Genomic DNA, 27,569 nt, shown 5'->3' with positions numbered 1-27,569 from the left:
CAATTAGTTCCCTATTTCGAGTGTTATGTTATTATATATTACACCCCAGAATTTAGATATCTATTAGGGCTACTCAATACCTAAATTCTGAGCATGTGAGCTAAAATTTATATATTATCATCAATGCACAAGTAAATACTCAATTCCATAAGGCTATGTATATACAAAATAAAGGACGACAACTATTAATTCCAAACTTAATTAAACAACATTATATTATACCATCTACAACTTAAGTAACTAATTAAATTAAATAACTTAACTTATTACATTAACATTTGAAATTTCAAATCAAGCCTAATAACAATGTAATTAATAATAAAGGCCCGCTTGCTCGAAATATTCCAACTTGGCACCTGAATGGTTTAAATTAACGTGAGTACAATGACTTAGTAGGATTGTCTCATATACAAACCTGAAGTTCTAGATTTCGTATGTCTTTAAGTAAAGTAATATATTTGAAATAAACATAACAACAAAACTAATAATAACATCGAGTAAAAGGAATGTAGAAATGATATGCATGCGATACTATTTATGATTCCACATAAATAATTAAATAAATATCCATCATTAATTACAACATGTTCACTCCCCAAGTATAGGGTTGTGATGTAGTAATAAACTCGGTAAGACCGAGGTCGAATTCACAGGGACTGATACCTGTACGTTATCTGAAACCAAGTAGAACTAGAACCAGACTAAGATGTGTTCTAAACCAAATAGAATTTAAGAAATATTTGTGAAATAATTATCTAAAACTTAAGGAATTCAGAAAAGGAAAACTAGGGATTCAGAGGATCCACTTGTAGGGATCAGGGAGATCTTTTGCCTGCATCAGGAATCATGGAAATTAAATTGAATTTCCTCTGATATAACTTTAAAGGGATGAAAGGTATTTGAATCAGAATAGATTCCATCATCAAACCATGCCCAGGAGACAGAGCAAATAACAGAATTAAACTAATCACCAACCAATCAGATGATTATGAAGGTTAGGAAGGGTACCGACATCCAACCATGCCCAGGAGACGATGGCGAACATCAGGGCGTCCTGATATTATAATCAAAATAAGAGAAGAGGAATACTCAAAGCCATTGCGAGCCCATTGTAATTTCAGTCACAACATGCCATTAAAAACTAAAAATATTCCCATAAAATTAAATAAAAAATTTCTTCAATCTAATCAAAAGGCACAAGCAACATCTCTCCCATCAGGCTACAAGCTTCACCTCTTAGCCCTAGCTAAGAGGTTCAGCCGGACATGGATGGGCTGGAAAAAATTAAATAAATTAAAATACAAATAAGAAGAGAAGAAAACAAGAAGAAAAAGAAACTTCTGCCTTTGCTGACGCCCACCTCACACTTCCCTGCCAAACTCCCACGTTGAAGCCTTCCTGTTGCCTCCACGGCCCCACCTCTTTCTCTCTCCGTTTCCTTCTTTTCCTTGAACCCCACGCTGCCCTGGAAAACTCTTCCCGTTCAGGCCTCTGCTCCAGCACTCCCAGCCAACGTGCCAGCAGTTCACCCCAAAGTCCCTGACCTCCTCCGTTTTTCCTCCGTTTTAAAGATCAAAAACTCCCTCTGGCGCTGCTGCAGAGTCCTACCCGAGATAGGTGGCGGAGACAGTCCGAGAAGGAGTAGGTGCGGAAGATTTTACGCAAGGCTCGTGCGTAGGGACGTTTTGCAGCCAAGAAAACGGAAGAGAAGACTTCCACTTCCATCGCAATTTTTTCAAATAGATAACGTCCCTACGGACGGTTTTGGCCCTTCTACACAATAGACGGTCCGGATCGCTGTTTTGATCAGCAATGATGGCCCACCTGGATTGACCGCAGCTTCCTGTTGTGAACAGAGCATGCGCGGTCGGGCGTTGTGAAGGCGGCGAACCGCTGATTGACGCCGTGTGTAAAATCCACTCCGACCATTCGATTCGCGTCGAAAAACCAGTAGGATTCGGCTGGTTTTATGTTAGATTCGGTGTAGCCCATACGATCTTTGTTCCCACCGTCCATTCCTGCGTTTTTATGAAATCTGCCATTGTGTGTGTGCATGGGCCAAAAAGGAAATCTAGGCGACGATGTTGGTCACCTTGCAGAGCGTATGGACGGTTCTGATCGTCGAGAACTGTGATTGATGAGGCCCACTACGTGAAAACGGACGAACAGCGTCCGCCCGCTGTTCTCGTCTGCGAGAAGGACGCTGACCCGATCGGCTTGATTCGGTGCACGAGAGTGCACTTTTACACTATGCACTGCTGCTTCCCATAGGGTCCATTATGATGTTTTTTTGAGAGATCTGATCCGTCTATCCGTTTTGTCAGCTCATTTGAATCGTTGAGCCCAAGATTGAAGCACTTTCAGACACCAGGCGGGCCCCAGTTCACTGATTTATGGGCTGATCTGTCCGTTGGGCCACTTCCAGGGGGATCCAATGGCTGAAATTTGACATGTACGGTTAGTTTTTAGTTTTTAGGCCATATGTGAAGTTTCAAACCGAACGGATGATAGAAACCCTGTGATCTTGCATTCTGGCTGACTTTCAGGCCGTTTGAGCTTCGGTTTCTCAATTTTTCCGGGTCCCTGATGTGTAATTCTGTTGATCTTGGGTCTCTGGAGTCCGTCCCATGCTTTGGTGTCATTGGAGCGTTAAGTCCATGCTTTAAGCACCATTTTCGGTCCAGGCTCGTACATACACTCTGCATTACAAACACGATTAATCAGGCCATTAAGCGGTATCATGCATGTAAATCTATGTAACAACTGGGTCTGATATGCAATATTTGACCCTCAACACAACACCGTACTCAGTGTATGATCACGTTACATTAATGCCCACGCACCCGTATCTCGTGGTAAGGCACTCATTTATACGTTAGCTGGTCACTTTACTGCTCCAGTTGTACTTCTGACTTATGTCCGTGCATACAATTGTACTCATACGCCGTACACAAATGAGACTTTGAAGGATCCAACGGGTTCTAGGGTCTTTCACCCAAGAGACACGATTGCCCTACTTGTTAGAATTAGGGTTTCTCACCCAAGGGACACGATCGCCCTACTTGCTGATACAACTATATTTTTTTTCTTTTTTATTCAATAATCAATCGAGAAGCATAAATGACATGAACAATTCTAAAATTAGCAATAAAACAATTTAATAAGTAAAATTTCTACGTTATAATGTAAGTTCTATACAAGGTGCATAAATTCAATGCCGATAACAATTTAGTCCCTAAAATTTAGGGAACATCAAGGTATTTTCTGTAACAGTGCTGAAATTTTACTTAGATATCCCTTAAGAATGTTAAAATACTGTTTATATTTCAAAAAATGGATTAATTTTTTAAAATTTAATTATGTAGGGATATAAACTAATTATTTTATTCTAAATTCAAATTTTCATAGTTTATAGAAAAGATTTATCTAGACCTTATGTTTACATTTTTTTAATTAGAGTTTTAAATTAGTACAAATTAAAAGTTAATTTAATATCAAGTTAAATTTTGATTTAAATAATTTAAATAATAATCTAAAACAGATCATATTGATCCCAAAATACTTAAAATTTAGACTTATAATCATTTAATTTAATCTTGACAAGAAGAATTCTGAAACTTCTAAATTAGAATACAATTTACTATATTTTTTTACTCAAATTTAAAAATAAAATCAGTTAATATTTATCCTAAACTAATTGATTTAAAGAAATTACTCTAACTTAAATTTAAAGTCTAAATTTTGAAAAATTAATTTAATTCACTTAATACTTAATTTAGAAATAAAAATAAGATTATAATCTAACTGTACAAGTTAATTAGATAATTTAATTCACTTAACACTTAATTTAGAAATAAAAATCAGATTATAATTTAACTATATAAGTTAATCAGATAATTTAATTCAATTAATGCTAAAATTCAAAAAATGAATATCATGGTGAAAATGAATTTGTTTTTTGAAAAGTCACTATATATATATATATATATATATATATATATATATATATATATATATATATATATATATATATATAGAAATCTGTCTTAATGAATTTAAACAAATTATAACATTTAATCTAAAAATTAATAATTATTACAAGTAATTTATTTTACACATACGATCAGATTTAAAAATCATGAAATTTAATACTATTTTATTAAATTATTAAAATTTATCATTCTTAATTTAAATTATAGCTTAATCAACTTAATAAAATTTGCATCAGTAGTACAAATATAGTCTATATCATATTCCAATTAATAAAAATTTTATTAACCATTTTTCTTTTTCTCCAGAAATTTGTGGATTAATTCAAAGCTAAATATAAAGAAATTTTAATTAATTAACACATCCAAAATTTAAGGTTTGATGGTAAGGCATTTCAATTCAAAAGAGTTTATAATTTCTAGTAACTTAAAATCATAAATTTACGTAAGAAATTTCAGCAATAATTCAAAATCAACAATTCTAAGGAATTTATTAGTTTAAATTAATTATTAAAATTTCATCACAAATTTAAATACACAAAAGTATTTAGAAAATTTCAGGTATGAGCTAAAATCACCCCGATGAGACAGAATAATTTATTTAAATTCAAAGGAGTAACTAAACTATTATATGAATTTTAATTAGTTACTTATAATAAAAATTGCATGAAAATTCAAATTTAAAAGCATAAAGATCTAAAATTTCAAATTTGTAAAAGATCACTTACCTTTAAAAAAAAATTGTTAATCCAACTCAACACGGCCCTGATTCAATCTCTCTCTCTCTCTCTCTCTCTCTCTCTCTCTTTCTTGATCTCTAGAGTTCTCCTTATCTTCCCTCTCTCTCTCTCTATTTGATTTGATTGTTTTGTTTGTTTTCTTTATTATTTAAAAAAAATTAAAAAAAAAGGAAAAAAAAAGAAATGAGAAACAGAATAGAAGAGGGGTGAATATGGGATGGTTTAGATTGGTGGGAGGGTTCGGTACCCATTACCGTATGAAGAAGGAAAGAGAGAGAGAGAGAGAGAGAGAGAGAGAGAGAGAGAGAGAGAGAGAGAGTCAAGGAGTGGGTTGGTTCAGGCGATGACGTGCGGCAGATAACTCCTTTTTTTAGATGTGGTGGGTCCCACTGATGATGCAATAAATCCACTTCATCCATCATCTTGGCCTGGCCATGAGAGGACATGGGGCCAAAAATGAAGTCAATCCAAAACTTAAGTGGGTCACACGAAGGAGGACGGTGGGATTGGTTTCTACCGTTAAAAAGACAGGTTGTTACAATCTACCCCCCATTAACAAAAATTTCATCTCCAAAATGTAACATACTTAACATATGAAGAGATGAGAGTACTTCTCTTGGATTTCATCCTCACGCTCCCACGAAGCTTCATCTTCGCCATAATTCCCCCATTGAACCTTCACGAGTGGTATTGCTCTTGTTCAAAGTACTTGCTCCTTTATGTCGAGGATGCATGCGAATCAGTTGCCCTATGCATGAGACGTCATCCCGAATTTCTAGTGGTTCCCAGTCAATGATATGCGATGCGTCTCTCACATACTTTCGAAGCATACATACATGAAATATGTCATGGACGACAAAAAGCTGAGGAGGTAAGGCTAGTCTGTAGGCTATGAGGCCTACTCTCTGCAAGATCTCGAATGGTCTGATGTAGGTGGTACCAATTTTCATTTCTTCCTGAATCGCATAACTCCTTTTATTGGGGATACTTTTAGGAATACATGGTCTCCAATGGCGAACTCCAAGTCCCTTCGGCGATTGTCGGCATATCTCTTCTAGCGACTCTGAGTGGTACGTAGACGTTCTTTGATGACAACAATCTTCTCAGATGTCTTTTGCACTAATTTCGGTCCCCACAATGTTCTTTCACCTACTTTGGTCTAACAAATTAGTAATCTGTAGGGTCTTTCATATAAAGCATCAAATGGCGCCATGCCAATACTGGACTGAAAACTATTGTTGTAGGCGAATTCTGCTAAATAGAGGTGGTCGTCCCAATTGCCCTTGAAGTCAAGAATGCAGCTGCGAAGTATGTTTTCTAGGGTTTGATTTACCTGCTCCGTTTGTCCATTAGTCTGCAGATGGAAAGTCGTGCTGTAGTTTAGCGTCGTTCTCAAAGCCTTCAGAAGACTCTTCTAAAAGCGTGATGTAAACCTGGGGTCTCGATCGGATACAATGGACACAAGAATGACACAAAGCCTAATGATCTCTTTGATATACCGTTTGCTTAACTCATCTAGGGATGAAGAAATGCGTATAGAAAAGAAGTGTGTTGACTTTGCCTAGAAGCGATCATTAATATCACATCATGATGATGGCTTGTTTTCGGAAGCCCAACAATAAAATCCATCGATACGTGCTCCCACTTCCACTCTATGACCCATAACGTTGTAAAAATCCTGACGGCTTCTAATGCTCCACTTTAACTTGTTGGCAGGTAAGGCACCTTGTAATGTAGTTAGCTTTATCATTCTTCATATTGCTCCACCAATATTGACGTCGCACATCATGGTATATCTTGGTTTCTCCTAGGTGGATGGTGAATTTTGTATGGTGCGCCTCATATAAGACTTCTTATTTTAATTCAAATATGTCTGGAATGCATAACTTCCCTCAAAATCTGAGCCCCCCATCAAAACCTATTCACCACTCCAAGTTATCCATTCCCGCTTCTTCTGTTATTTTCTCTTATAGCCATGCATCATCCTTCTGCACTTCCATTATTCGTCGCATCTAGAAAAGAAATTCCGAATAACTGTATCCTAAAATAAGAATTAAAGGACTAATTTAAATGGATAATTAAGAAATTACTTACCAATGTGGACTGCACTACTAAGTTACCGATATAAGCCCGAGGTTCCTCGATAGGAAGTCTGACATCAAAATCTTTAATTATATCAAGCATCTCCTATTCTTTAATCATTAAACTTGCCACCAGCTTACACGTCTTCCTACTTAGCGCGTTGGCTACGACATTCGCCTTGCCTGGATGATAGCAGATGTTAAAATGATAATCCTTCAAGAATTCCATCCATCTCTTCTGCCACATATTTAGGTCCTTTTGATTAAAAAAAACTTTAAACTCTTGTGATCTGAGTATAGTTCAAACTGCTCACCATAAAGATAATGCATCTAAAATTTTAAAGCAAACAATACACTGTAAGTTCTAAGTTGTGAGTGGGATAATTCTGCTCATGAGGTTTCAACTGCCTTGATGTGAATGCTATTGCTTTACTACTTTGCATCAGCACACATTCTAACCCTTAATAAGATGCATCAGTATATACCAGAAATCTTTCCCCTTCAGCTGGTAAAGAAAGTACTGAGGCTTTTGTTAATTGCTTCTTCAATTCAGAGAAAGCTTGCTTGCAATTTTCATTCCATTTAAAAGAAGTGTCCTTCTTGGTTAAGTTAGTCGATGATCTTGCTATCTTAGAGAATCCTTCAATGAACCTTATATAATAACCAGCTAATCAGAGAAAACTGCGCACTTATGTCATATTAGTGAGCTACTTGCAACTTAATACTGCTTTAACTTTTGATAGGTCTACCGACACCAATGTTGTCAAATCGCATATGTGATTGCATGCGATCAGCATATGCGATTGCACAATTGCATATGCCATGGCATATTTTTTTGAAAATAATAAAATTTGAAATAAAAAGTTAAAAAAATTCTTTTAAAAAAAAAAGAAGGAAAAACTTGTCTAATTAGTACACATGATTGGATTTGGTTATTTTACTTATTTCATTATAATTTAAGTGCTTCATTAAGTGATATATTTAATTACTTATATTATATTATATAAATTTTAACAAAACAATCAACAAGCTACATTAAAAGATAACTAATTATTATAAAGTTCGAACAAAGAAATTTTATTGATAAATGGATAACTTGCAACAACTTACAAGTTATAACTTACAACTTAATTTATAAAAAGTAAGCACAACTTATAAAATACAAAAAATAAACATAATTGAAATAATTGTAGAGAGATTAAAGTAAGAGAGAAAGAGGTGTAAGAGAGAAAGAGTAAGAGATTTAGAACTTTGGAGTAAAGAATAGTGAAAAGGGAAGGGAAATGAGTACATATTTATAGGCAAAAGTTCTCCAAATTGAAAAAATAAAAAATAAAAAAAATTTCTTCCTCTCTTGGCTATTGGAAAATATGCGATCACATATGCAGTATACGATCACATACTCGCATATGCGATCGCATATTGGTCGCATATAAAAGTATGCCATGACATACTTGCCAGGATCGCATATGCCATCATGGTATATGCGATTTGATCAACAGTATGCGCATATGCGATCGCATTTGACAACAATGATCGACACTCATTTTTCTGACACTATGAGCCTAAAAAACTTTACTTTATTCTTCCAAAAATCATATTTTGAAGCTTTGGCATACAACTGATTGTCCTTTAGAGTCTGTAGAGCTATTCAAAGGTGTTCTGCGTGATCCTCTCGCGTCTTGGAGTAAATTAAAATATCATCTATGAACACTATCACCAATTAATCTAAATACAGTTTCAAACCCTGTTCATGAGGTCCGTAAATACTGCTGGAGCGTTCATTAGTCTGAAGAGCATCACTAGAAATTCATAATGGTCGTACCGAGTCCTAAAGGCAGTCTTGGGTACATCTTCATCTCCAATCCTTAACTGATGATATCCAGACCACAGGTCTATTTTTGAAAAGTATTTAGCTCCATTCAACTAATCGAATAAATCATTTATCATCGACAACAAGTACTTGTTCATGATAGTCACCTTATTAAGTTGACGGTAATCGATACATAGCCTCAAAGATTCATTATTCTTTCTTACAAATAATACTAGTGCACCTCACGGCAACGTACTAGCCCTAATAAAGCCTTGGTCTTGAAGCTGCTGAAGTTGCTCATTTAATTCTCTCAATTAAACAGGAGCCATACGGTATGGTGCTTTATAGATTAGTGCAGTCCCAGGTACCAGATCGATTGTGAAATCAACATCTCTTTGGAGGTAATTCAAGGATATGTTGAAATACTTCTAGAAATTCGTTAACAATCGGAATTTGCTCTACTCCTTGAGGTTCAACTTCCAAGATGATTGACAAACTAATGGGTGCTCCCTTCATTCGCATTTCATGGAATTGTAACGGTGGTCACCAATCGATATTCAATATGACTATCTTTCTAAAATAATTGATTTTGGCCCGATATAGAGATAACCAATCTATCTCCAAAATAATGTTGTATTCTCGCATCAGTATAATTAAAAGATTAGCTGATAAATTTATATTTTCGATCATAATCGGACAAGATTTATAAATTTGGCTTACGTCCACTGAATTATCAAGGGGGTTTGCTACTGTTAAAAAGACAGGATTGTAACAACCTGTCTTTTAAACGGTGGAAACCAATCCCGCCGTCCTCCTTCGTGTGGCCCACCTGAGTTTTGGATTGGCCTCATGTCCTCTCATGGCCAGGCCAAGATAATGGATGGAGTGGATTTATAGCATCATCAGTGGGACCTGCCACATCTAAAAAAAAGGAGTTATCTGTAGTGACGTGCGGAAGCACGTCACCGCCTGAACCAACCCACTCCTCGACTCTCTCCCTTCTTCCTTCTTCTTCATACGACAATGGGTACTAGACCCTCCCACCAATCTAAACTGTCTCATATTCACCTCACTCTTCCATTCCGTTTCTCAATCTCTTTATATAAAAATAATAATTATTAAAAAAAAAACAAACAAACAAACAATCAAATCAAAAGAGAGAGAGAAGATAAGGTGAACTTTGGAGATTAAGAGAAAGATCGATATTGAATTAGGGCGGTGTCAAGTTGGATTAACAAATTTTTTTAAAAAGGTAGGTGATCTTATACGAATTTGAAATTTTAGATCTTTATGCTTTTAAATTCAAATTTTTATGTAATTTTTATTATAGTTACTTAATTAAAATTTAAATAATAGTTTAATTAATACTTTGAATTTAAATAAATTATTCCGTGTCATTGGTGTAATTCTAGCTCATACCTGAAATTTTCTAGATGCTTTTCTGTATTTAAATTTTTGCGGTAAAAATTTAATAATTAATTTAAACTAGCAAAATCCTTAGAATTGTTGATTTTGAATTATTGCTACATTTCTTACGTAAATTTATGATTTCAAGTTACTAGGAATTATAGACTTTTTTGAATTGAAATGCCTTACCATCAAACTTTAAATTCTGGATGTATTAATTAATTAAAATTTCTTTTTATTTTGCTTCGAATTAATCCATAAATTTTTGGAGAAAAAGAAAAATGGTTAATAAAATTTTTATTAATTGAAAAATAATATAGACTATATCTGTACAACTGATGCAAATTTTATTAAGTCGATTAAGCTATATTTTAAATTAAGAATAGTAAATTTTAATAATTTAATAAAATAGTATTAAATTTCATGAATTTTAAATCTGATCATATATGTAAAATAAATGACTTGTAGTAATTATTAATTTTAGATTAAATGTTAGAATTTGTTTAAATTCATTAAGACAGATTTTCATTTAGAATTTATATATAATAATAATAATAATAATAATGAAAAGGGAGAAAGGAAAATGTTGTGGTTGATTCTCCTCACTTTTTGAACTTTCTGAATATATATATATATATATATATATATATATATATATATATATATATATATATATATATGACTTTAGATTATTATTGTCAAATTCATTTACACTAATATTCATTTTTCAAATTTTAACATTAACAGAATTAAATTATCTAATTAACTTGTACAGTTAGATTATAATCTGATTTTTATTTCTGAATTAAGTGTTAAGTGAATTAAATTAATTTTTTAAAATTTAGACCTTAGATCTGAGTTAGAGTAATTTATTTAGATCAGTTGGTTTAGAATAAATATTAGCTGATTTTATTTCTAAATTTCAGTATATAAAAAAAAAACTTTATTAAGTTGTATTCTAATTTAGAAGTTTTAGAATTCCTCTTGTCAAGATTAAATTAAATCATTATAAATATAAATTTTAAGTATATTGGGATTAATATGATATATTTTATATTATTATTTAAATTATTTAAATCAAAATTTTAACCTGATATTAAATTAACTTATAATTTGTATTAATTTAAAACTGTAATTTTAAAAAAATAAAAAATCTAAACATAAGGTCCAAATAAATCTTTTCTATAAATTATGGAAATTTGAATTTAGAATGAAAGAATCGGTTTATATCCACGCATAATTAAAATTAAAAAAAAAATCTAATTTTCTTAAGGGATATCTAAGTAAAATTCCAGCATTGTTATAGAAAATAGCTTGATGTTTAGTAAAATTTAGAGACTAAATTGTTATCAGCATTGAATTTATGCACCTTATAAAGAATCTATATTATAACGTAGAAATTTGATTTATTAAGTTGTTTTATTACTAGTTTTAGAACCATTCATGTCATTCATACTTCTCTATTGATTATTGAATAAATAAATAAATAAATAAAGTATAGTTGTATCAACAAGTAGGGCGATCATGTCCCTTGAGTGAAAGACTCTAAAGTTAGCAAATAGAGCAATCATGTCCCTTGGGTGAAAGACCTTAAATCCAGTAAGTAGGGAAATCGTGTCCCTTGGGTAAAAGACCCTTGAACCCGTTGGATCCTTCGGAGTCTCCTTTGTGTACGGCGTATGAGTACAATCATGTATGTGGACATACGTCAGAAGTACAATTAAAGCAGTAGCATGACTAGTTAACGTATAGATGGGTCCCTCACAACGAGATACCGGTGCGTGAGCGTTAATGCAACGTGACCATACACCGAGTACAATGTTGTAATTAATAATGGATGTTTATTTAATTATTTATATGAAATCATGAATAGTGTTGCATGCATATCATTTTTACATTCATTTTTCTCAAAATTATCATAAGTTTTATTGTTATGTTTATTTCAAATATATTACTTTACTTAAAGACATGGGAAATCTAGAACTTCAGATTTGTGTATGAGACGATCCTACTAAGTCGTTATATTCACGTTAATTTAAACCATATAGGTGCCGAGTTGGAATATTTCAAGCAGGCGGGTCTTTATTATTAGTTGCATTGTTATTAGGCTTAGTTTGAATTTTCAAATATTAGTATAATAAGTTAAGTTATTTAATTTAATTAGTTGCTTAAATTGTAGATGGTATAATATAATGATGTTTAATTAAATTTGGAATTAGTAGTTGTTCTTCTTTATTTTGTATATACATAGCATTGTAGAATTGAGTATTTACTTGTGCATTAATGATAATATATAAATTCGGGTATTGAGTAGCCTTACTCGGGTACCCAAATTCTGAGGTATGAGAGTTTGGTATCAGAGATAGGTTGTAGATTCTATCTGATGACCTAGGGTTATCTTTCAAATTAGTGACCTAAACATAAAGCCCTTTGCTTTTATGATAAGAAAACTAGAAATATAAATTTAGGAACCATTATTAACATCAAATATGATCTTATTTAGGCCTGACATTGAAATAACAACTCAAATCTAGACCTTAAGGAAATTTTAAGGATTTTTAGCCTATTACAGTAAGTTGAACATCAATAGTAAGCAGAAAACACTTCACTTACAAAAATCATAACTAATTAAGTTTAAGGCGATTCAGAATTTCAGTCGTAGATTAACAAGTGCAGTTTTAGCAAAAAATAATTCAAAAATGTAAATCTATATTTCTCTTATACTAATTTTAAGTTATATGTATACTAGTTAGAAATCATTTATTTATGGGCAAACCTAATTATCCAAATTTTAGGATTTTCCGTAAACTTTGTATTAGGCTGAAATTTTATAGAATTATAATAGACTTATAAATGTATCCTCATAAAAAGTTTTAAATCAATCTAATACCTGTAAGCACTAGAAACATTGTGAGAATAATATCTTCATAATCTAAATTTTCAATAAATTTTCCATGCTCTTAGAGACCTTAAATAGTATGCACTCCCTTAATGATACTTAGAATTCAATTTTAGTTACTATAATCTACCTGTGTTGTCACACACTAAAGCTTATATATTTAATCAATCGTAAATTATGGCGGATCACAACATTGATGTCGGAGCCTCATTAGGAGCTCCTGGTCCTGATGCCACCGAAATCGAGTCACATATGGTTGGAATTATTAGAGCTATAGGAGATCTTATGGCTCGTGGGCTATCAGATAAGACAAACACAAGCGTAAGGTCAAATCGAAACTGTTCATGTAACTAACGAAGGGATATGAAAGGTTCAAAAAACAAAGAACACCTGTATTTAAGGGTTGACCTGACCTATCTGGGGCTAAAGTGTGGAAGAAATAAGTTGATAAGATCTTCACGGTTATGAGGTGTGATGAATACTAAAAAACAGAATTGACTATTTACATGCTAGAAGGGGAAGCAGACCATTGGTGGGACTTAGTTGTTAGGATGAACCCGAGAGTTGAAGCCTGGACCTGGACCCGGACCCAATTTTGCGAGAAGTTTGATAATTAATACTTTCCATTGTGCGTAAAAAATCAAAAGCGGGAAAATTCATGAAATTAGAGCAGGGTGACATGATAGTGTGCTAGTATGATGCTAAGTTCATGAAGCTATCATGATTTGCAACTTTTCTGGTGTCTGATGAATCCAACAAGGCATAAAAATTTGAGGAAGGTTTGTGAGCCTCTATTCATAGCTGATTAGCCCCTTTCGTACAGAAGACCTATGCAGAAGTGTTAGAGTGTTCCTTGGTAGTTGAGAAAGACATCAATAAATATTGGAAGAATCATGATCAGAAAAGTGGCATAAAGAGTGGTGCTAAAACTTCTATACACATATCTCTAGCCTAACAAGATGTAGCTAAGAGGCAAAGAACAACACTGACATCGATGGCCAGACCGATGACAACACTTCATGCACCACGAATTTCGAGATTTTGCTATAATTGTGGACTCGAGGGCCACACCTCTCATTTTTATCCTAGACCACAACACACTCAATATCCACAAAGGTCGAGACCATCACATCAGTCTTTCAGGCCTCCCTAGTAACATGCACCACCGCCTATGTCCCAGCGACCTCCACTACATCCTTTCGCATCATAGCCTTCCTCGAGACTACCTCAGCCATATCCACATATGCCGTTACAATTGTACCCGAGGCCACCACAGCAAGGACCTTCATCGGTATATCAGAGACCACGTCAGCAGTCACAGCCATAGGTTAGAACTTAGCGGTATCAGCAGTCGAGGCAGGGAGGTCAGGCGCCATGACCACAAGCCCAAGTCTACGCCCTAGTACAATCAGGTGACGACATAGTGTAGTCGTACGAGAACTTGGCGCAGCAATACGAGAGCCCAATTTAGAGTTATGATGTTCTAGCACAGTATGAGGATGAAACTACCCATACTTATGATGATGATGCACCCCTGTATGAGGATCCAGCACCGCCGACAGGTGACATTATACAGCCGGACATTGAGGCTACTAGCAATGTAGTCTAAGGTACCATCGCCATTTATTCATCCTTAGCTAGAGCGTTATTTGACTCTGGAGCATCGCATTCATTTATTTCTTACTGCCTTTTATGCTTGCTTGGGTTATCACCCATCTTTAATAAAAAAATTTATTGATCGAACTTGACACGTCCATGATTCAATATCGATCTCTCTCTTGATCTCCAGAGTTCTCCTTATCTTCTCTCTCTCTCTCTCTCTCTCTCTCTTTTATTTAATTATTTGTTTGCTTAAAAAAAAAAGGAATGATAAACGGAATGGAAGAGTGGGGTGGATATGGCACGGTTTAGATTGGTGGGAGGGTCTAGTACCCATTAAGAAGAAGAAGGGAGAAAGAGTTAAAGGAGTGGGTTGGTTCAGACGGCGACGTGCTTCTCCATGCCATTGCAAATAAGTTTCTTTTTTTTTTTTAAAAAAAAAAAAAAGAAAAGAAAGATGTGGTGGGTCCTACTAATAATGCTATAAATCCACTCCATCCAACATCTTGGCCTGGCCATGAGAGGACATGAGGCCAATCCAAAACTCAGGTGGGCCACACGAAGGAGGACGATGAGATTGGTTTCAATCGTTAAAAAGACAAGTTGTTACATATATGAGTGTAATTATTGGGTTATTGTATTCTAATAAGGGCTTAAACGTTTTTAGGATTTAGAGAGGAGAAAATGAGGGGTTTTCGACATTGTAAGTGCATCAATATCTTGTATTCTCTCTATTTATAATGATTCACCATCGCTTTGTGTTGTAATTTTTTCTTTGAGAGGGTTTTTGCATGTAAAAACTTGTGTTTTTTGCATTTGTGATTGCTTGCTTGCGTTTATCTTTCGACTATTTGATTCGAATTTGGAGTTTGCTTTCACGACTTTCTCAACAAGTGATATCATAACGAATGTTGGGATTTGAATTTAGATTTGAATCATATCAATGAAATGATCAAATATGAAGTATGAAACGGAGAAGTTCACTAGCAAAAACAACTTCAAACTATAGAATGTGAAGATGAGATGCCTTCTAGTACAACAAGGGCTGCAAGATGCACCCATTTGTGTTGAGAAGTGCACAATGTCTATAAGCGATGAAGAGTGGGAAGAGTTGGATGAAAGAACAAAAACTTCAATTTAACTATGTTTGACGGATGATGTCCTTTACAATATCCTTGATTAAAAGACCATTGCGGGACTTTGTAAGAAGTTAGATACCTTGTACATGATGAAATAGTTGTCGAATCGTCTGTATTTAAAGAAGCAATTCTATAATCTGAAGACGGCGGAAGGGTCGAATGTTAATAATTATATCAACGTGTTTTATCATATCTTTTGTAGATTGATGAGTGTGGAAGTGGAGATTAGCAAAGAAGATCAAGCCCTAATTCTGTTGAACTTTCTTCTAGAGTCTTACGATAGCTTCGTGGACACTATATGTCACAGTAGAGAGACCATTGATGTTAGGATTGTCATTTCAGCCCTTTAGTCGAGGGTGTTAAGAAAGAAGGATAGTGGCACAGGGTCATTTATGGATACGTTAGTAGCTAGGGGAAGAAATTTTGAGCGGGAGAAAGAAAACTCGTCGACTTCACGATCCAAGTCTAAGGGAAAGGAAAAGATGAAGTACTGAAACTGTGAAAGACAATGACATGTTAAGAAAGATTGTCAAAATTCTAAAGTCCAAAAGGAAGATAAAGCAAATGAAGCGCCAACTAAGGCAAACACATTAGTAGTCAGGATGTTGGCATTAGTGTTGTTATGACTGCATCCACATTCAGCTATTTCAACAATGATTGGATTTTAAATATAGGGACGTCATTCCACATAACCTCGCATCGGAATTGGTTCAACACATACAATGAGCGTCATGGTATTCAGGTGTTTATGGGCAATGATATTGCCTATAAGGTCGTTAGAATCGGATCGATGCGCATCAGAGTGTCTGATGGGATGGAATACATTCTAACAGATGTGAGACACGTTCCTGATGTACAGAAGAATCTGATCTCTCTGAGAGCTTTTGAGGTAATTGGGTGTAAATTTATAGGTTTTGATCGTGTCCTTGGTAGCCTTTACAGGTTGATTGGAAATGCCATATCGAGTGGAGCTGCAACGTATGTAGCAGAGTCCATGTTTGTGGCATGCACGTCTAGGGCACATGAGCGAGCGAGGCATAAATGTACTTTCTAATCATTCCTTGATTTCTGCATATAAAAGTACTGAATTTGATATATGCATTTATATATGGTAAATAGTCACGGTTATATTTTAAATTAGTGTCCTAGATAATATGCATTCAGTTTCGTTCATGTCCAGCTCTAATAAAAATACCTTTAAATAATGGCCAAACGATGGCAATCTCCATCTTTATTATGTATAATAAGAGCTGCCTGGCAAAAAATTTCACACAATCAGTTTGCCAGATTTTTAAAACTGTGTAACCAGGGCGATTAAATGGTTAAATGAAGCCATGGCCGGGCTGCTCTTCAATACAAGGGAACTCAATACTCGGTGGTGGCGTATATCATTCAAGACATAGGAACTACTAAATTGTTCATAACTCAAACCCTAAGCATATCATGGGCCCTGATTTTATGACTCTTAAACTAGAAATCACATTGATTTGTTTCCCTTAAGTGGTGGATTGATTGATATTCAGCAGAAGGTCAAAATTAAAAAGGCAATGGTCCAAATTCATCTAACAAATGCTTGTTAATCAGAAATCAGAAAGGTAAATATAGACAGCATGCATACACTAAATATAGATGACCATTTTTCTCATACCCATGGCAACAACTGACTCGTTGAGCTACATAACGTTCTCATGGGGTACTAATCCAATCACTTGCCATGTTGGCATGTGAGCCATTAATCATAACTTTAGGGGCCATTTGGACGCAACTGCCACAGAAGACTTCCCTTTCCCACAGGTTCTGCATCATCATTTCCTTAAAAACAATTTGGATAGGTTTACAGCGAATAATTGGGAAGGCAGTTAGCAGTTGGCAATCCAAACAGGCCGCAAAACCACGGTTTCCAATCGAAAAGACAGCTCCAAACGCTGGTTTTGGTGGTGTATCCGGGTCCATCCAGGCCCTTGCTCTGCCACACCCTACATTCCCATTTTGCAAGCATGTGACCAATCCCATGTGTAGAAGGGGTAGACATGCCTCGTTCTGGTTCACACAGGCAGTGGAACCCATAATACCCACTTCTCCATCCTGTCTGCTGCAGATGTTAACGGATCAAAGGGCACAAAAATCTCCATCTTCTCTCACAATCGTATGGATTAAAAACCACAATCTCTGAACAAGTTGCTCAGATCTTTGTTTTGCTTTTTGTTCAATGATGTGGTCCTGAAAAACCATCACTTTCTCTCTTAATCACCCTTGCCCCCCCTAAAGAAAAAACAACCAACCACGAAAAAGAAAAAGAAAAGAAAAAGAAAAAACAACAGACACCATGATTGATGACCACACAATCTCTCTTCCCTACATAGCACTGCAGAGAATGTCAAAGATACGCCAACTCCGCCACAACCACAGGCTTTTCTGGGGAAAAAGATATCAATCTTTTCATCGGTTCGACCAAGTTTTTTCAAATCCAACTGTCCACTGACATGGACATGAGAGATGGACGCCATCAAAAAGGTTGGAGAGGAACTCTCACATTCTTTTTAATAGACCATTTTCTTTTTTTCAACATGACCGCTGTCAGTGATGCATGAATATCACCACTGAATTACAAAAACAAACCCATCCATCCAGACAAACAGAATCAATCAATAAATCATCATCATCTATGCCTCAACCCAATTAATTGGGGTCAGCCACATAAATCCTTTTCCACCATTCCACCCTAATAAACAGAATCGATCAATGGAAGAAAAAATCTAAAACTGAGGCCGTATCCTGATCTTGTGGTTGACAATGGGACCCAGGAACAGCACATGAAATGGGACTAGGGCATTCAGATGTGTTAGAGCAGGCAGCAAAGCTGAGAGAACATACGATGGGATTTGTGTGGGTGAGAGAAAAATACGATGGGATTTGTATGGCTGCGAGAAAATAAGATGGACTTGGTACTTTAGAATGCGCATGTTGCTGACATCATATCACTGAAGAAGGTGAAAGCTTAGATTAGAAAAAAAGAAAGAAAAAAGCATGGTGCATCAGTCAGTAATTACAGCTGCAGAGAGACCCTTTTCATCTTGGCTGCAAAAGCAAAGATCGTACGGAAGTCTTTGTACATGAAATTCGAGGCATGTATAATACCTTCTTTGGGATTAGAAGATTGACGTAATATCTATGATTGCATGCTAAGAGTGCCCGTTGCTGCACCTTCATTTAACCGTTGTTTGCTGGACGCTTTTTGTACTTGCCCTGCACCAGGCCTAAGAGGAAATCCGTAAAGATGTGCTCGTATCCCGGCATCTTCCCATATCCTGCAAGAGTTTACGAGGACCATCTAAGAACCAAACCTGAGCGCATGATCAAATGCCTATGAACTAGTAAATGCATGCATTTGTTGCAATTTGCTCATTTTTAAGAGGTTAATAGCAAAAAAAGTAATCATTTTTCTGCAAAGTATTTCACCAGTAATTGGAATTTTGGCCAACCAAGGCAGTATAATGGTCTTTACTCTATTGGGTTTTCTTCAACACATTCTACCAGTAAGAATTTTTTGTAAACCTCAAGTAAAATAAAATTGATTTCTAGCTTAAAAGAGAGAGAGAAAAAAAATGTTTTAAGTTTGGACTTTCAAATAACCAGAGTGTATCATGCTACGAACCCTCTATTTTGAACATTCCATGTTATGTGGCATGATATGGATAAAAATGGCAAGATGTAAACATTGTAAAAAAGGGTTCCACTTGCCAGGGAAGTAATTGATGTCAATAACATAAAAACGGTCTCTGGTCCCAAACTCTCGGATTATATCCATGTTGAACAGTCGAAGACCCTAAAAATAACAATAAACAAGCGAAGATTATAATTGGAACAAGAAGTACATGATTAATCTAAAAAGTAGAAGGAAAAAGAAAAGGTATGACTTACCAGTCGACGCCGGAGCTCTTTTGCAAGCCTTTCAAGCAAAGGTCGTGGAGGAAGCTCTGTAGGTTTAAAAAAAAAAAAAAAAACAAACAAACAACCATTAGGGGGCTGCATATTCTAGGAGGGTTGATCGCGGATCTTAAACATTGTACAATTCCATAAGAACAAAACCAGAATTAATAAAGATGCATATTCATATACATAATTTTGCAGCAAAGCAAGCCGATATTCGGATAAAGGAAGACTTGATGATCTCACCTGCAACGCAGGGATTGAGATCTGCATCATCTGCAGAAGCTGCAGCACAAGAAACTCTTGGGAACCGAAATACACCAGCATTATTGTAAAGTTCATGTTTATTGACATCCGGTAGGGAAAACCGCCGCACTACCTTTATGGCTTCCCCAACAATATACACCTTAAAGAGAACACCACCTGAAACCCAACAGATAAGAGTTCCACTATTTAAGAAATCATTTACCAATATAATGGAATTGATGAGATTGTTTGACTAATTCCAATAGCATACCATGATTCACAAACTCTTGTAGAACCAAGGGAGGTTCCAGCTTTGATAAGGAGATTTGATCGTAAGCAAGGTATAGCTCATGTGACTTTGCGCTTCCATCCACCACCAATGGCTTTGCAACTGAAACCGAGGGGAGATGATAAATACACAACAACTACATTCCACAATGTATCAAAATAGAAGTTACCTAATCAAGGCCTACAGTTACAGACTAGATTAGTACACTTGGTTTATGTGCCAGGGTATTCATACATCAGCAGAGGAATCAACCAATCAAGCACAGGATTCTGGGCTAGATTGTTGTTGTTGACTTAAGCGCTGGGACATTAAAAATTCGGACTTGAAGTTTAGGGATTTGAGCATCTAGAGTTGTTTCAAAAATAAGAGATTAGGGACTCTTTGTTACTAGGCTAATGATGTTACATCCTGCACAAGATTTAAGCATTCTCTGGAATTTCAAATCGCTTCCATTTGGAGTGAAGGATTGGGTTTTTCAGGTAAGGATACGAGACTAAAAACACTAAGATTGAAACACTGAAACTCAAGTAGCATGACTCACCTGTCATGAACTTTTTGGGAGTTACCAAGACTTATTTTACAATTGAAAGAAGCCCTGGGACCTTCAAATGTTCCCATGACCTTGTGCCTGACACATGTCTGTGCATGTGTACATTTGCATTTACACAAAAAGGTATGAATGCATACATGCACAAATCTACTATGAGGGCCATGGTACTAAAATCGTTAAGAGTAGAATGAAAAAGAAATGCATCTGTGACTTCCAAGTTGAAAAGCATCAACAAAGTAGAGTATGATCCTAATCTTCTTCAAAAAAATCATAATAGGTGTTTCATGTGAGTTACGCTCGGATATCTTTGAATTCCCACAGATCGTCTTAACTGGAAGGATCTCAAGACACGAACGAGCCGCCACAGAGATGGTGGAGTCTCAAGAATCACATATAGGTCGAATCAAGACTACATTCCACTTAACACAGGTCCCCCAGATGACAGTATTGAAGCAAACTGCATTCAGTCTAATTTAAGAAAGAGAAATACAGTGCACAAGCTTACCTAACGGTAGCTTTAACCCAGCCTTAGTAACAGCATCAGGGATGGATGATGGATCTTTTGTGATGACTAGTTGTCTCGGAACACCAACTTTTCCTGCAAAGGCAGTCAATAATAAATGCAACGACAATTTAAAAGACTCAAACTGTCTATAGGGATTAAGGAAGAAAACTTCAACTGCTTTTCTCACTGATCATACATAAGTTGAGTATCCATAAGCACGCAGATATAAGAAAATGCCATGGGCAGTCTTCCAGAAGATACAAAATTAGATGCTTCTTATTAACTAGGAAAAATCCTATGGAATTACCATAAAAATCAGACAAGTTTAGGTCAGCCACATCCTGGAGCATTGACTGGCGATTGTGCACGTGTTCTATGGCATCTGGTGGGTCAAGGACTGTAACTTCCGGATGTTTTTGCCAGTAATCCTATGGCAGAAAAAAAAACAGAGAGGGGGGGAAATGTTAGAGGTTTCATGGATGAAATAAAAATATGGATTATTTTATAAAAATACAGTCGATGCTTTCCTGAGTTCACAAACAAATGAGAGAAACAACATTGAAACATCGCGTGCCAGATATCTCCTCACACAGAAATTATTTTATAATATGTGTAAATCCTTGTCCTGTCAAGACAAGTGAAAAAGATTACGTGCACAGCATGCATGGAGAGACTCTGAACACATCTCCACCATCCCTAAATGGTGGGCAGAAATCTTAGCATGCATTTCAAAACATGGGTTTGAAATTTTGCATTTTAAAATGTTTGCAGGATTCCCACAATCTTTATATCTGTGTGCATGGTGTAGTACAAGTGGATATGTCGAGCCTGACATTCAGTAGCTGAATATCACGTTCAAGATCCTCTCATTGCTAAAGGAGATTATGCAAGTAAAGCTCAATGATAAGGAACCTTAGCCCCTTGCTAGGCTGATTAATGAAATTAGAGAGTTGTCACAGGATGTCCATACTGACTTTTTTCCACTCATAGGACATCAACTAAAATGGTAGAGATAGTTCAACCGAACATGGAGTTCAGAGAGAGGATATGTGCTTAAAGGGAAATCTTTGTCCCACTTGTAATTATGCTTGGCTATTGATGCCTTTCTAATAAACTTGTTATTTATCAAGAGATTCAGTAGCTGAAATGCTTATGAACAAGTTCACTTCAAACTGTCAGCAACGTGAAGCAACCTCCAGAGACATCAGATGACTAGTGTGGTGCAGAATTATTGGGAGGTCAGCTAAGGTGTATGAACTGCAGATGGCTGACATATGCTGGACAGGTATGGGATTTGAGATCATAGTGTACTAAGGAAGTCATGGGTGTACAAGTGATCACCTGAAGGAGTGGTTTTTATGTGGAATTCTCCTCCATGGGCCTTGCAGTTTCATAGAATTCTATCTTCCTGTGTTTGGGTCACAGCTTCAATTAAGAACTGTAGGTCCTGTGGAACTCACTTGTAGAAGTTTTAAAAAAATGCCTAAATGAGTTATTTATGAAAGTAATCTCTGCTATGAACTCTCTCCTATGGAAATCGCATCTGCGTTCGACTTCTACGCATCCAGACAAACCCAAATAACAAATCATCGGATAGCAAGATACTCTCTCAAGTTGAATTTCACCAAAATTATGCGGAGGAAATCATATGGACTTGCATCAGATTAACTGTCGCATAAATAACATATGCAAAGAAATTCTGATTTTAATAGTAACCAATGACATGCTTATGAGCGTCACATCAAGAACTGTTTAAAAACAACATTTAGAACCTCGATACATATTCACACATCCTCCGACACATAGTTGAACCACCATCTAAGATTCGGATATTTTATGGATCAATACTGCTCCTTAAGTTGGTTTTGGTACAGTTTGAAGTGAGGATTTAAATAGTAGTTTCGGAGTCAACTCGCCTAGGGACAAAAACCAGATTCAAGTGTCCCCAACTCAGTCAATTTTAGTCAGTTCCACTCCAGCAGATCTAGGAAATAAAATCTTCAATCACATCTTCCCGTATCTTCAATCACATCTTTAAATCAGCCCTCAATTTTCCGCAAATTGTAAATTGTAAATCTTGATATTTATGCCCCAAATCTATCAACGAAGTTCAAAATCGGCACACGTAGGCTCCTTGTGGGCCTACATCACATGGAAGAGAATGGAGTTGGCAATTTTTAGAATCTCTACACCAAAGACTGATAAAGTTGGCATATTGTCGATAACAAATAGGCAGGTAAAACATTACAAGCAATGAAGTCACCGAACTCTCAGAATCTACCTAGGGTTGTTTTGGCTACAAAGGGAAGTAGGCCAGCCAAATGCCAATGAAAACAAACTAAGAAAATAAAATAGTAAAAGCAAAAAGAATTATTTAGAAATGTCAAAGTTAGAATAATTCTAGTCGACTTAGAATTCCAGGCTCAACAGTCAGGAATGAATCTGTTCCATTCTGGCTCATGGAGGTTGGACGAACCCAGATCTTAGCAGAACCTCATTCATTTCAAAGTATAATAAAACAGCCAATTAACTATTAACTCAGAAGTTATAGTTCAAGAATATAAAGGGAAACAGCCAACACAAAACTTAATACTAAGCACACATATAGTAGAAACATTACTGATCCTGTGATCCATTCCTGTGATCAATCCCATGGTTAGCTAATACAACTGAATAAATTAGTGCTGCAGGAACTGAAGTAAAAACAGCAGAGACCAAATAGCTATTAAAAAAAAAACTTAATCCTTGCATACAACATGAAAGCCAGAAAATATATGCAAAAATATGAATCAACACCTGAACAAGTCACCTAGCAACCATGTCAGAAGATAGATTAGCTGATCACTGAAGGTAGAATCCTCACTGGTCGGGCTTCTTGAGCCTTTGACCTTAACTATCTGATCATGGTTCATGTGGAGGAAAGAGCAACCACTCTGCAAATTATGTCAGACCAAGATGGATTTTAGGCTCTAAAATAACTGTCAGCTCTACCAGTCATTGTAGTTCATACTTCATCTCCGCAAGAATTTATTGTTTTTTAGTGACTTAATGCAAACATGATATACCTCAAACATATACATGAATTGATAAGACCTCAAAATGTAAAGTATGTGCTTCAGACAGTATATGAGCTTCACAGTGTTCAGACTGACTAACCTCAAGAATTTGGCACCATTCTTTTCCTGACAGCTGGATAAGAGATTAACAGAAACTTGTTAGGTTTGAACCAGACACAATTAATTAAACCAAAAGCCATTCATCTCTTGCACAAAGGTAGAAAATATAAAAGAATAAAAACAGCAAAGCTTCTAGTCCAGTCACTATTTCCCACATCAAGAATATAGGGAGATCCAAGAAAAAGTCAAAAGAAGTTTTTGGAGTAATAAAGATGTCCTTGGGCAATTTATAATAGATTTTGACAAGGAATGATTTCAAGAAAGGATTGAAAAATCCACCAACCTTATGTAAAACAATGTCAAAAGGACCTTGATCTGAAAGAGGCCTGTGTTGGTCAATTGCAACAAATAATATCCCCTTTTTCCTGCATCATATGACAAATTTTTATTAGGAGTCAGCTAAATTATCACAAAGCATAAATAAACCTTATGAGACCATGCTAAAACACATTTCTAACAGCAATCCATTTGGTTTTATGGTGCTCCGTCAAAGGTAGTGGCCTTTGCCTTGTGGGGACAATCATCAAAAGACATCGATAATTATCCCTAATATGTAGTCCATTTGCCTTAAAGACGTGCAAACGGTAAACCACTTGTTTATTTACCGTCCGCTAGCAAGGTGAGTATTGGGGGTATTGATAATCCTTTGGGTCATGCCGGGAACACATGAAGGGCTTTTGAGAGCTTGGTGCGAGGGCCGTCATGGCAAGGGAAGATTCTATGGAGGCTCTCCCTGCTAGCGGGCCTTTGGCCCATTTGGGGCAAAAGAAATAATTGCTGATTCAAAGTAAAAAATGGGTCCATATCTAGGATGGTCGAGCGGGCTAAGGTGAATGTAAAAACATGGGCTTATAGTTCAAATATTGGGGGTCGATAGAGTCTTTTAGCCTTCCAAAGGCTCCTTTGTAGCCGCGTACACCCTTGGCACTCATTTAATGAAAGCTTTATAATCTTTCAAAAATAAAACGAATCCTCGTTTAGTAAAAGCTTTATTATCTTTCAAAAATAAAATGAACCAAGAAGATGAGTTCCTATCATTGCTAAATATGTATTTAGTTCAGGCAAGACAACAGACTGCATTTAAAACATTTGTTTTCACAGTACAACAGAATCGTAGATTGATCCCAATTCCGTTTATTCTCATGTAAAGGAATATACAAATGAGGTCTGCCAATCCCAATGCACACATATATCCCAGATCGCTGTATACACATCTACATGTGTCAACATGGCACACTTGTGGAACATTTGAGCTGTCCATCGTGTAGATAAACAGCCCTAAAAATCAGGCCGATCCACCAACCATCAGTGGGACACTGTGTACAAAACAAATGGACAGAGAACCAAGTTCTTTAGCAATCCATTTGTTTTCTACACCGTAGCTCACCTGATAAATTAACTGCCTTGATTATCTGGGCCATGGCATCCAAACAGCAAGGCCAAGCTGATGGACACCTTTGAAGTTCTCCATGCATCATCTGGTATATGGGCAGGCATTTAGCCAGGCTGGGATTGGGGCTGTCCTATCCATGCGTTTGAGATTAAGAAATCTCCACACATATACGTAATGAATATTCAGGTTCACCAACCAGCCACTTGAGAATATGGACAGATAAAATGAATTCCAGCCATACAAAAATGTTTTCAGAAAAGAAAGAAAATCAAGGTTCCTTGAATTGGGCAAGATAAGTAACAACATATAAAACAGAGGAGGGATGTTTGGGACCCAAGACCGTATCACATAAAAAATATCGTTCTACCTACATCAACTACCCGGCTCTCCTTACATCACCAACCTATCAATAAAAATTAGATTTTAAAAAATCAATGTGGCACAACACCATCACCAAGCAATGAAAACAACCTCCACTGAGAGGAGGATCTGCATAGTATCGTCAGGCCCTGAATTCCCACAAGCGTGGCCCATGGGTCAGTGATCCAGACCGTCGATAGGCCCCACAGTGTATGGATCATGCTCTCCTAACCTCTGATATTCCAATCAGGGCAGATAGGTAACAACGATCAAGATCACGGAATCATGGGCCTCACTCGCGAAAAAAGAAATTAAACAGAACAGAACACAAATGAATTACGAACACAGACCTCAGATTTCAAAATCATTCCAAACTACTTTGAAATTGAATACAAAATCACAAATTACGACTTTTAAATGTGCGAATTCTCAAAATTCTCTCTACAAATTCTAATGCTCGAAACTTTTAATGAATTCGACGAAACGGTACTCATCTATCCAATTACCTAGCCAATCCTTCGAGTTGCGGCTGCAAGAAGCTCTTTGTCTTCTTCGACGTCAGAGCGTATCCGACAACGAGCTTCTGCTGTGGCGGAATCCGCTCCTTCTCCTTCTCCTCGTCATTCCAATACGAGATTTCTCCGTTCAACCTCATGCCCCTTTCTCAGAAATTCAAAATCACTCCCCACAACGCCAAAAAAACCCTAGTTTTTATTTTTTCTCTTAGTTCTTAGAGTTCTTACTCAGTACAATCTCAAAAAAGAGCTGGATTTAGAGACTGCTGTCAGTACAATCTCACAAAAGACGCTGGATTTAGAGACTGCTTTGAGATTCAACGACTATCGAAGATTTTCGAATTTGATTTGAGAAATTGCAACAGAAAAACCCTAGAGATTTTAAATGATTTTCCTGTTTTTCTTCCTTGTATCGAGAGAGAGACGGTTAGAAGACGTGAGGGAGCCAAAAAAGGCTCTGTTCGTATTTGTAAGAGCGAGGTCGGATTTTTTCGCGATAATTTGAGTTAAGAAAACGGTTATGTTTTTGGGATTGAATAACAAGATTGCCATTATATTCTACACGCAGTTGGATTTTTAGTTACACAGTTTGGCTAGTGGTCGGTGCTCTGTGGGCTCTACAATGATGTATATGTCCTATCTACGCCGTCCATCCATTTTTTAATATTATTTTAGTACTTTATACTGAGACTTAGGCATATATAAATATCAGGTGGGCCACACCATATAAATTGAATATTCACCATTAAAAACCTCCTAGGGCCCACTGTAATGTTTATTTAACATCCAACCTGTTGTTTAGGTCATACAGACCTGGATGAAGGTAAAAAAATAATATCAGTTTGATTTAAATTTTTCGTGGCCTCAAGGAAGTTTTTAATGGGGAGCGTTCAATCAACACTGCTTCCTGTGATGTGGTCCACTTTAGAAATGGATTT

General features: G+C 36.1%; 1 protein-coding gene across 6 annotated transcripts; it reads right to left on the bottom strand.

Moving 5' to 3' along the window:
• Positions 1-162: 162 nt before the first annotated feature.
• LOC131218801 (inositol-tetrakisphosphate 1-kinase 3-like) lies at positions 163-27,074 on the bottom strand. Of its 6 annotated transcripts, none has more exons than XR_009157863.1 (12): positions 26,623-27,074; positions 24,647-24,728; positions 24,344-24,376; positions 21,495-21,615; positions 21,188-21,280; positions 20,115-20,234; positions 19,844-20,020; positions 19,589-19,644; positions 19,409-19,493; positions 18,806-18,975; positions 16,863-16,921; positions 163-356 (listed from the first exon to the last, which is right to left on the bottom strand). XR_009157863.1 is itself a non-coding variant. In XM_058213616.1 (10 exons), exons 1-10 carry the CDS (start codon positions 26,769-26,771, stop codon positions 18,878-18,880), a joined length of 1,014 nt encoding a protein of 337 aa, XP_058069599.1. In that variant the 5' UTR covers positions 26,772-27,074; the 3' UTR covers positions 18,294-18,877. The 6 variants fall into 6 exon arrangements, 3 of the variants coding, with proteins under 3 accessions (XP_058069599.1, XP_058069601.1, XP_058069602.1); XR_009157864.1 differs by having other exon boundaries at positions 16,863-16,917; XR_009157862.1 differs by lacking the exon at positions 16,863-16,921.
• Between the last annotated feature and the right edge of the window lie 495 nt (positions 27,075-27,569).

Source organism: Magnolia sinica, chromosome 11 (genome assembly GCF_029962835.1).
Source record: "Magnolia sinica isolate HGM2019 chromosome 11, MsV1, whole genome shotgun sequence".
Taxonomy (NCBI): Eukaryota; Viridiplantae; Streptophyta; class Magnoliopsida; order Magnoliales; family Magnoliaceae; genus Magnolia; species Magnolia sinica.
The sequence above is the reverse complement of the archived record's forward strand: the minus strand, read 5'-3'. Positions and strand labels throughout refer to the sequence as shown.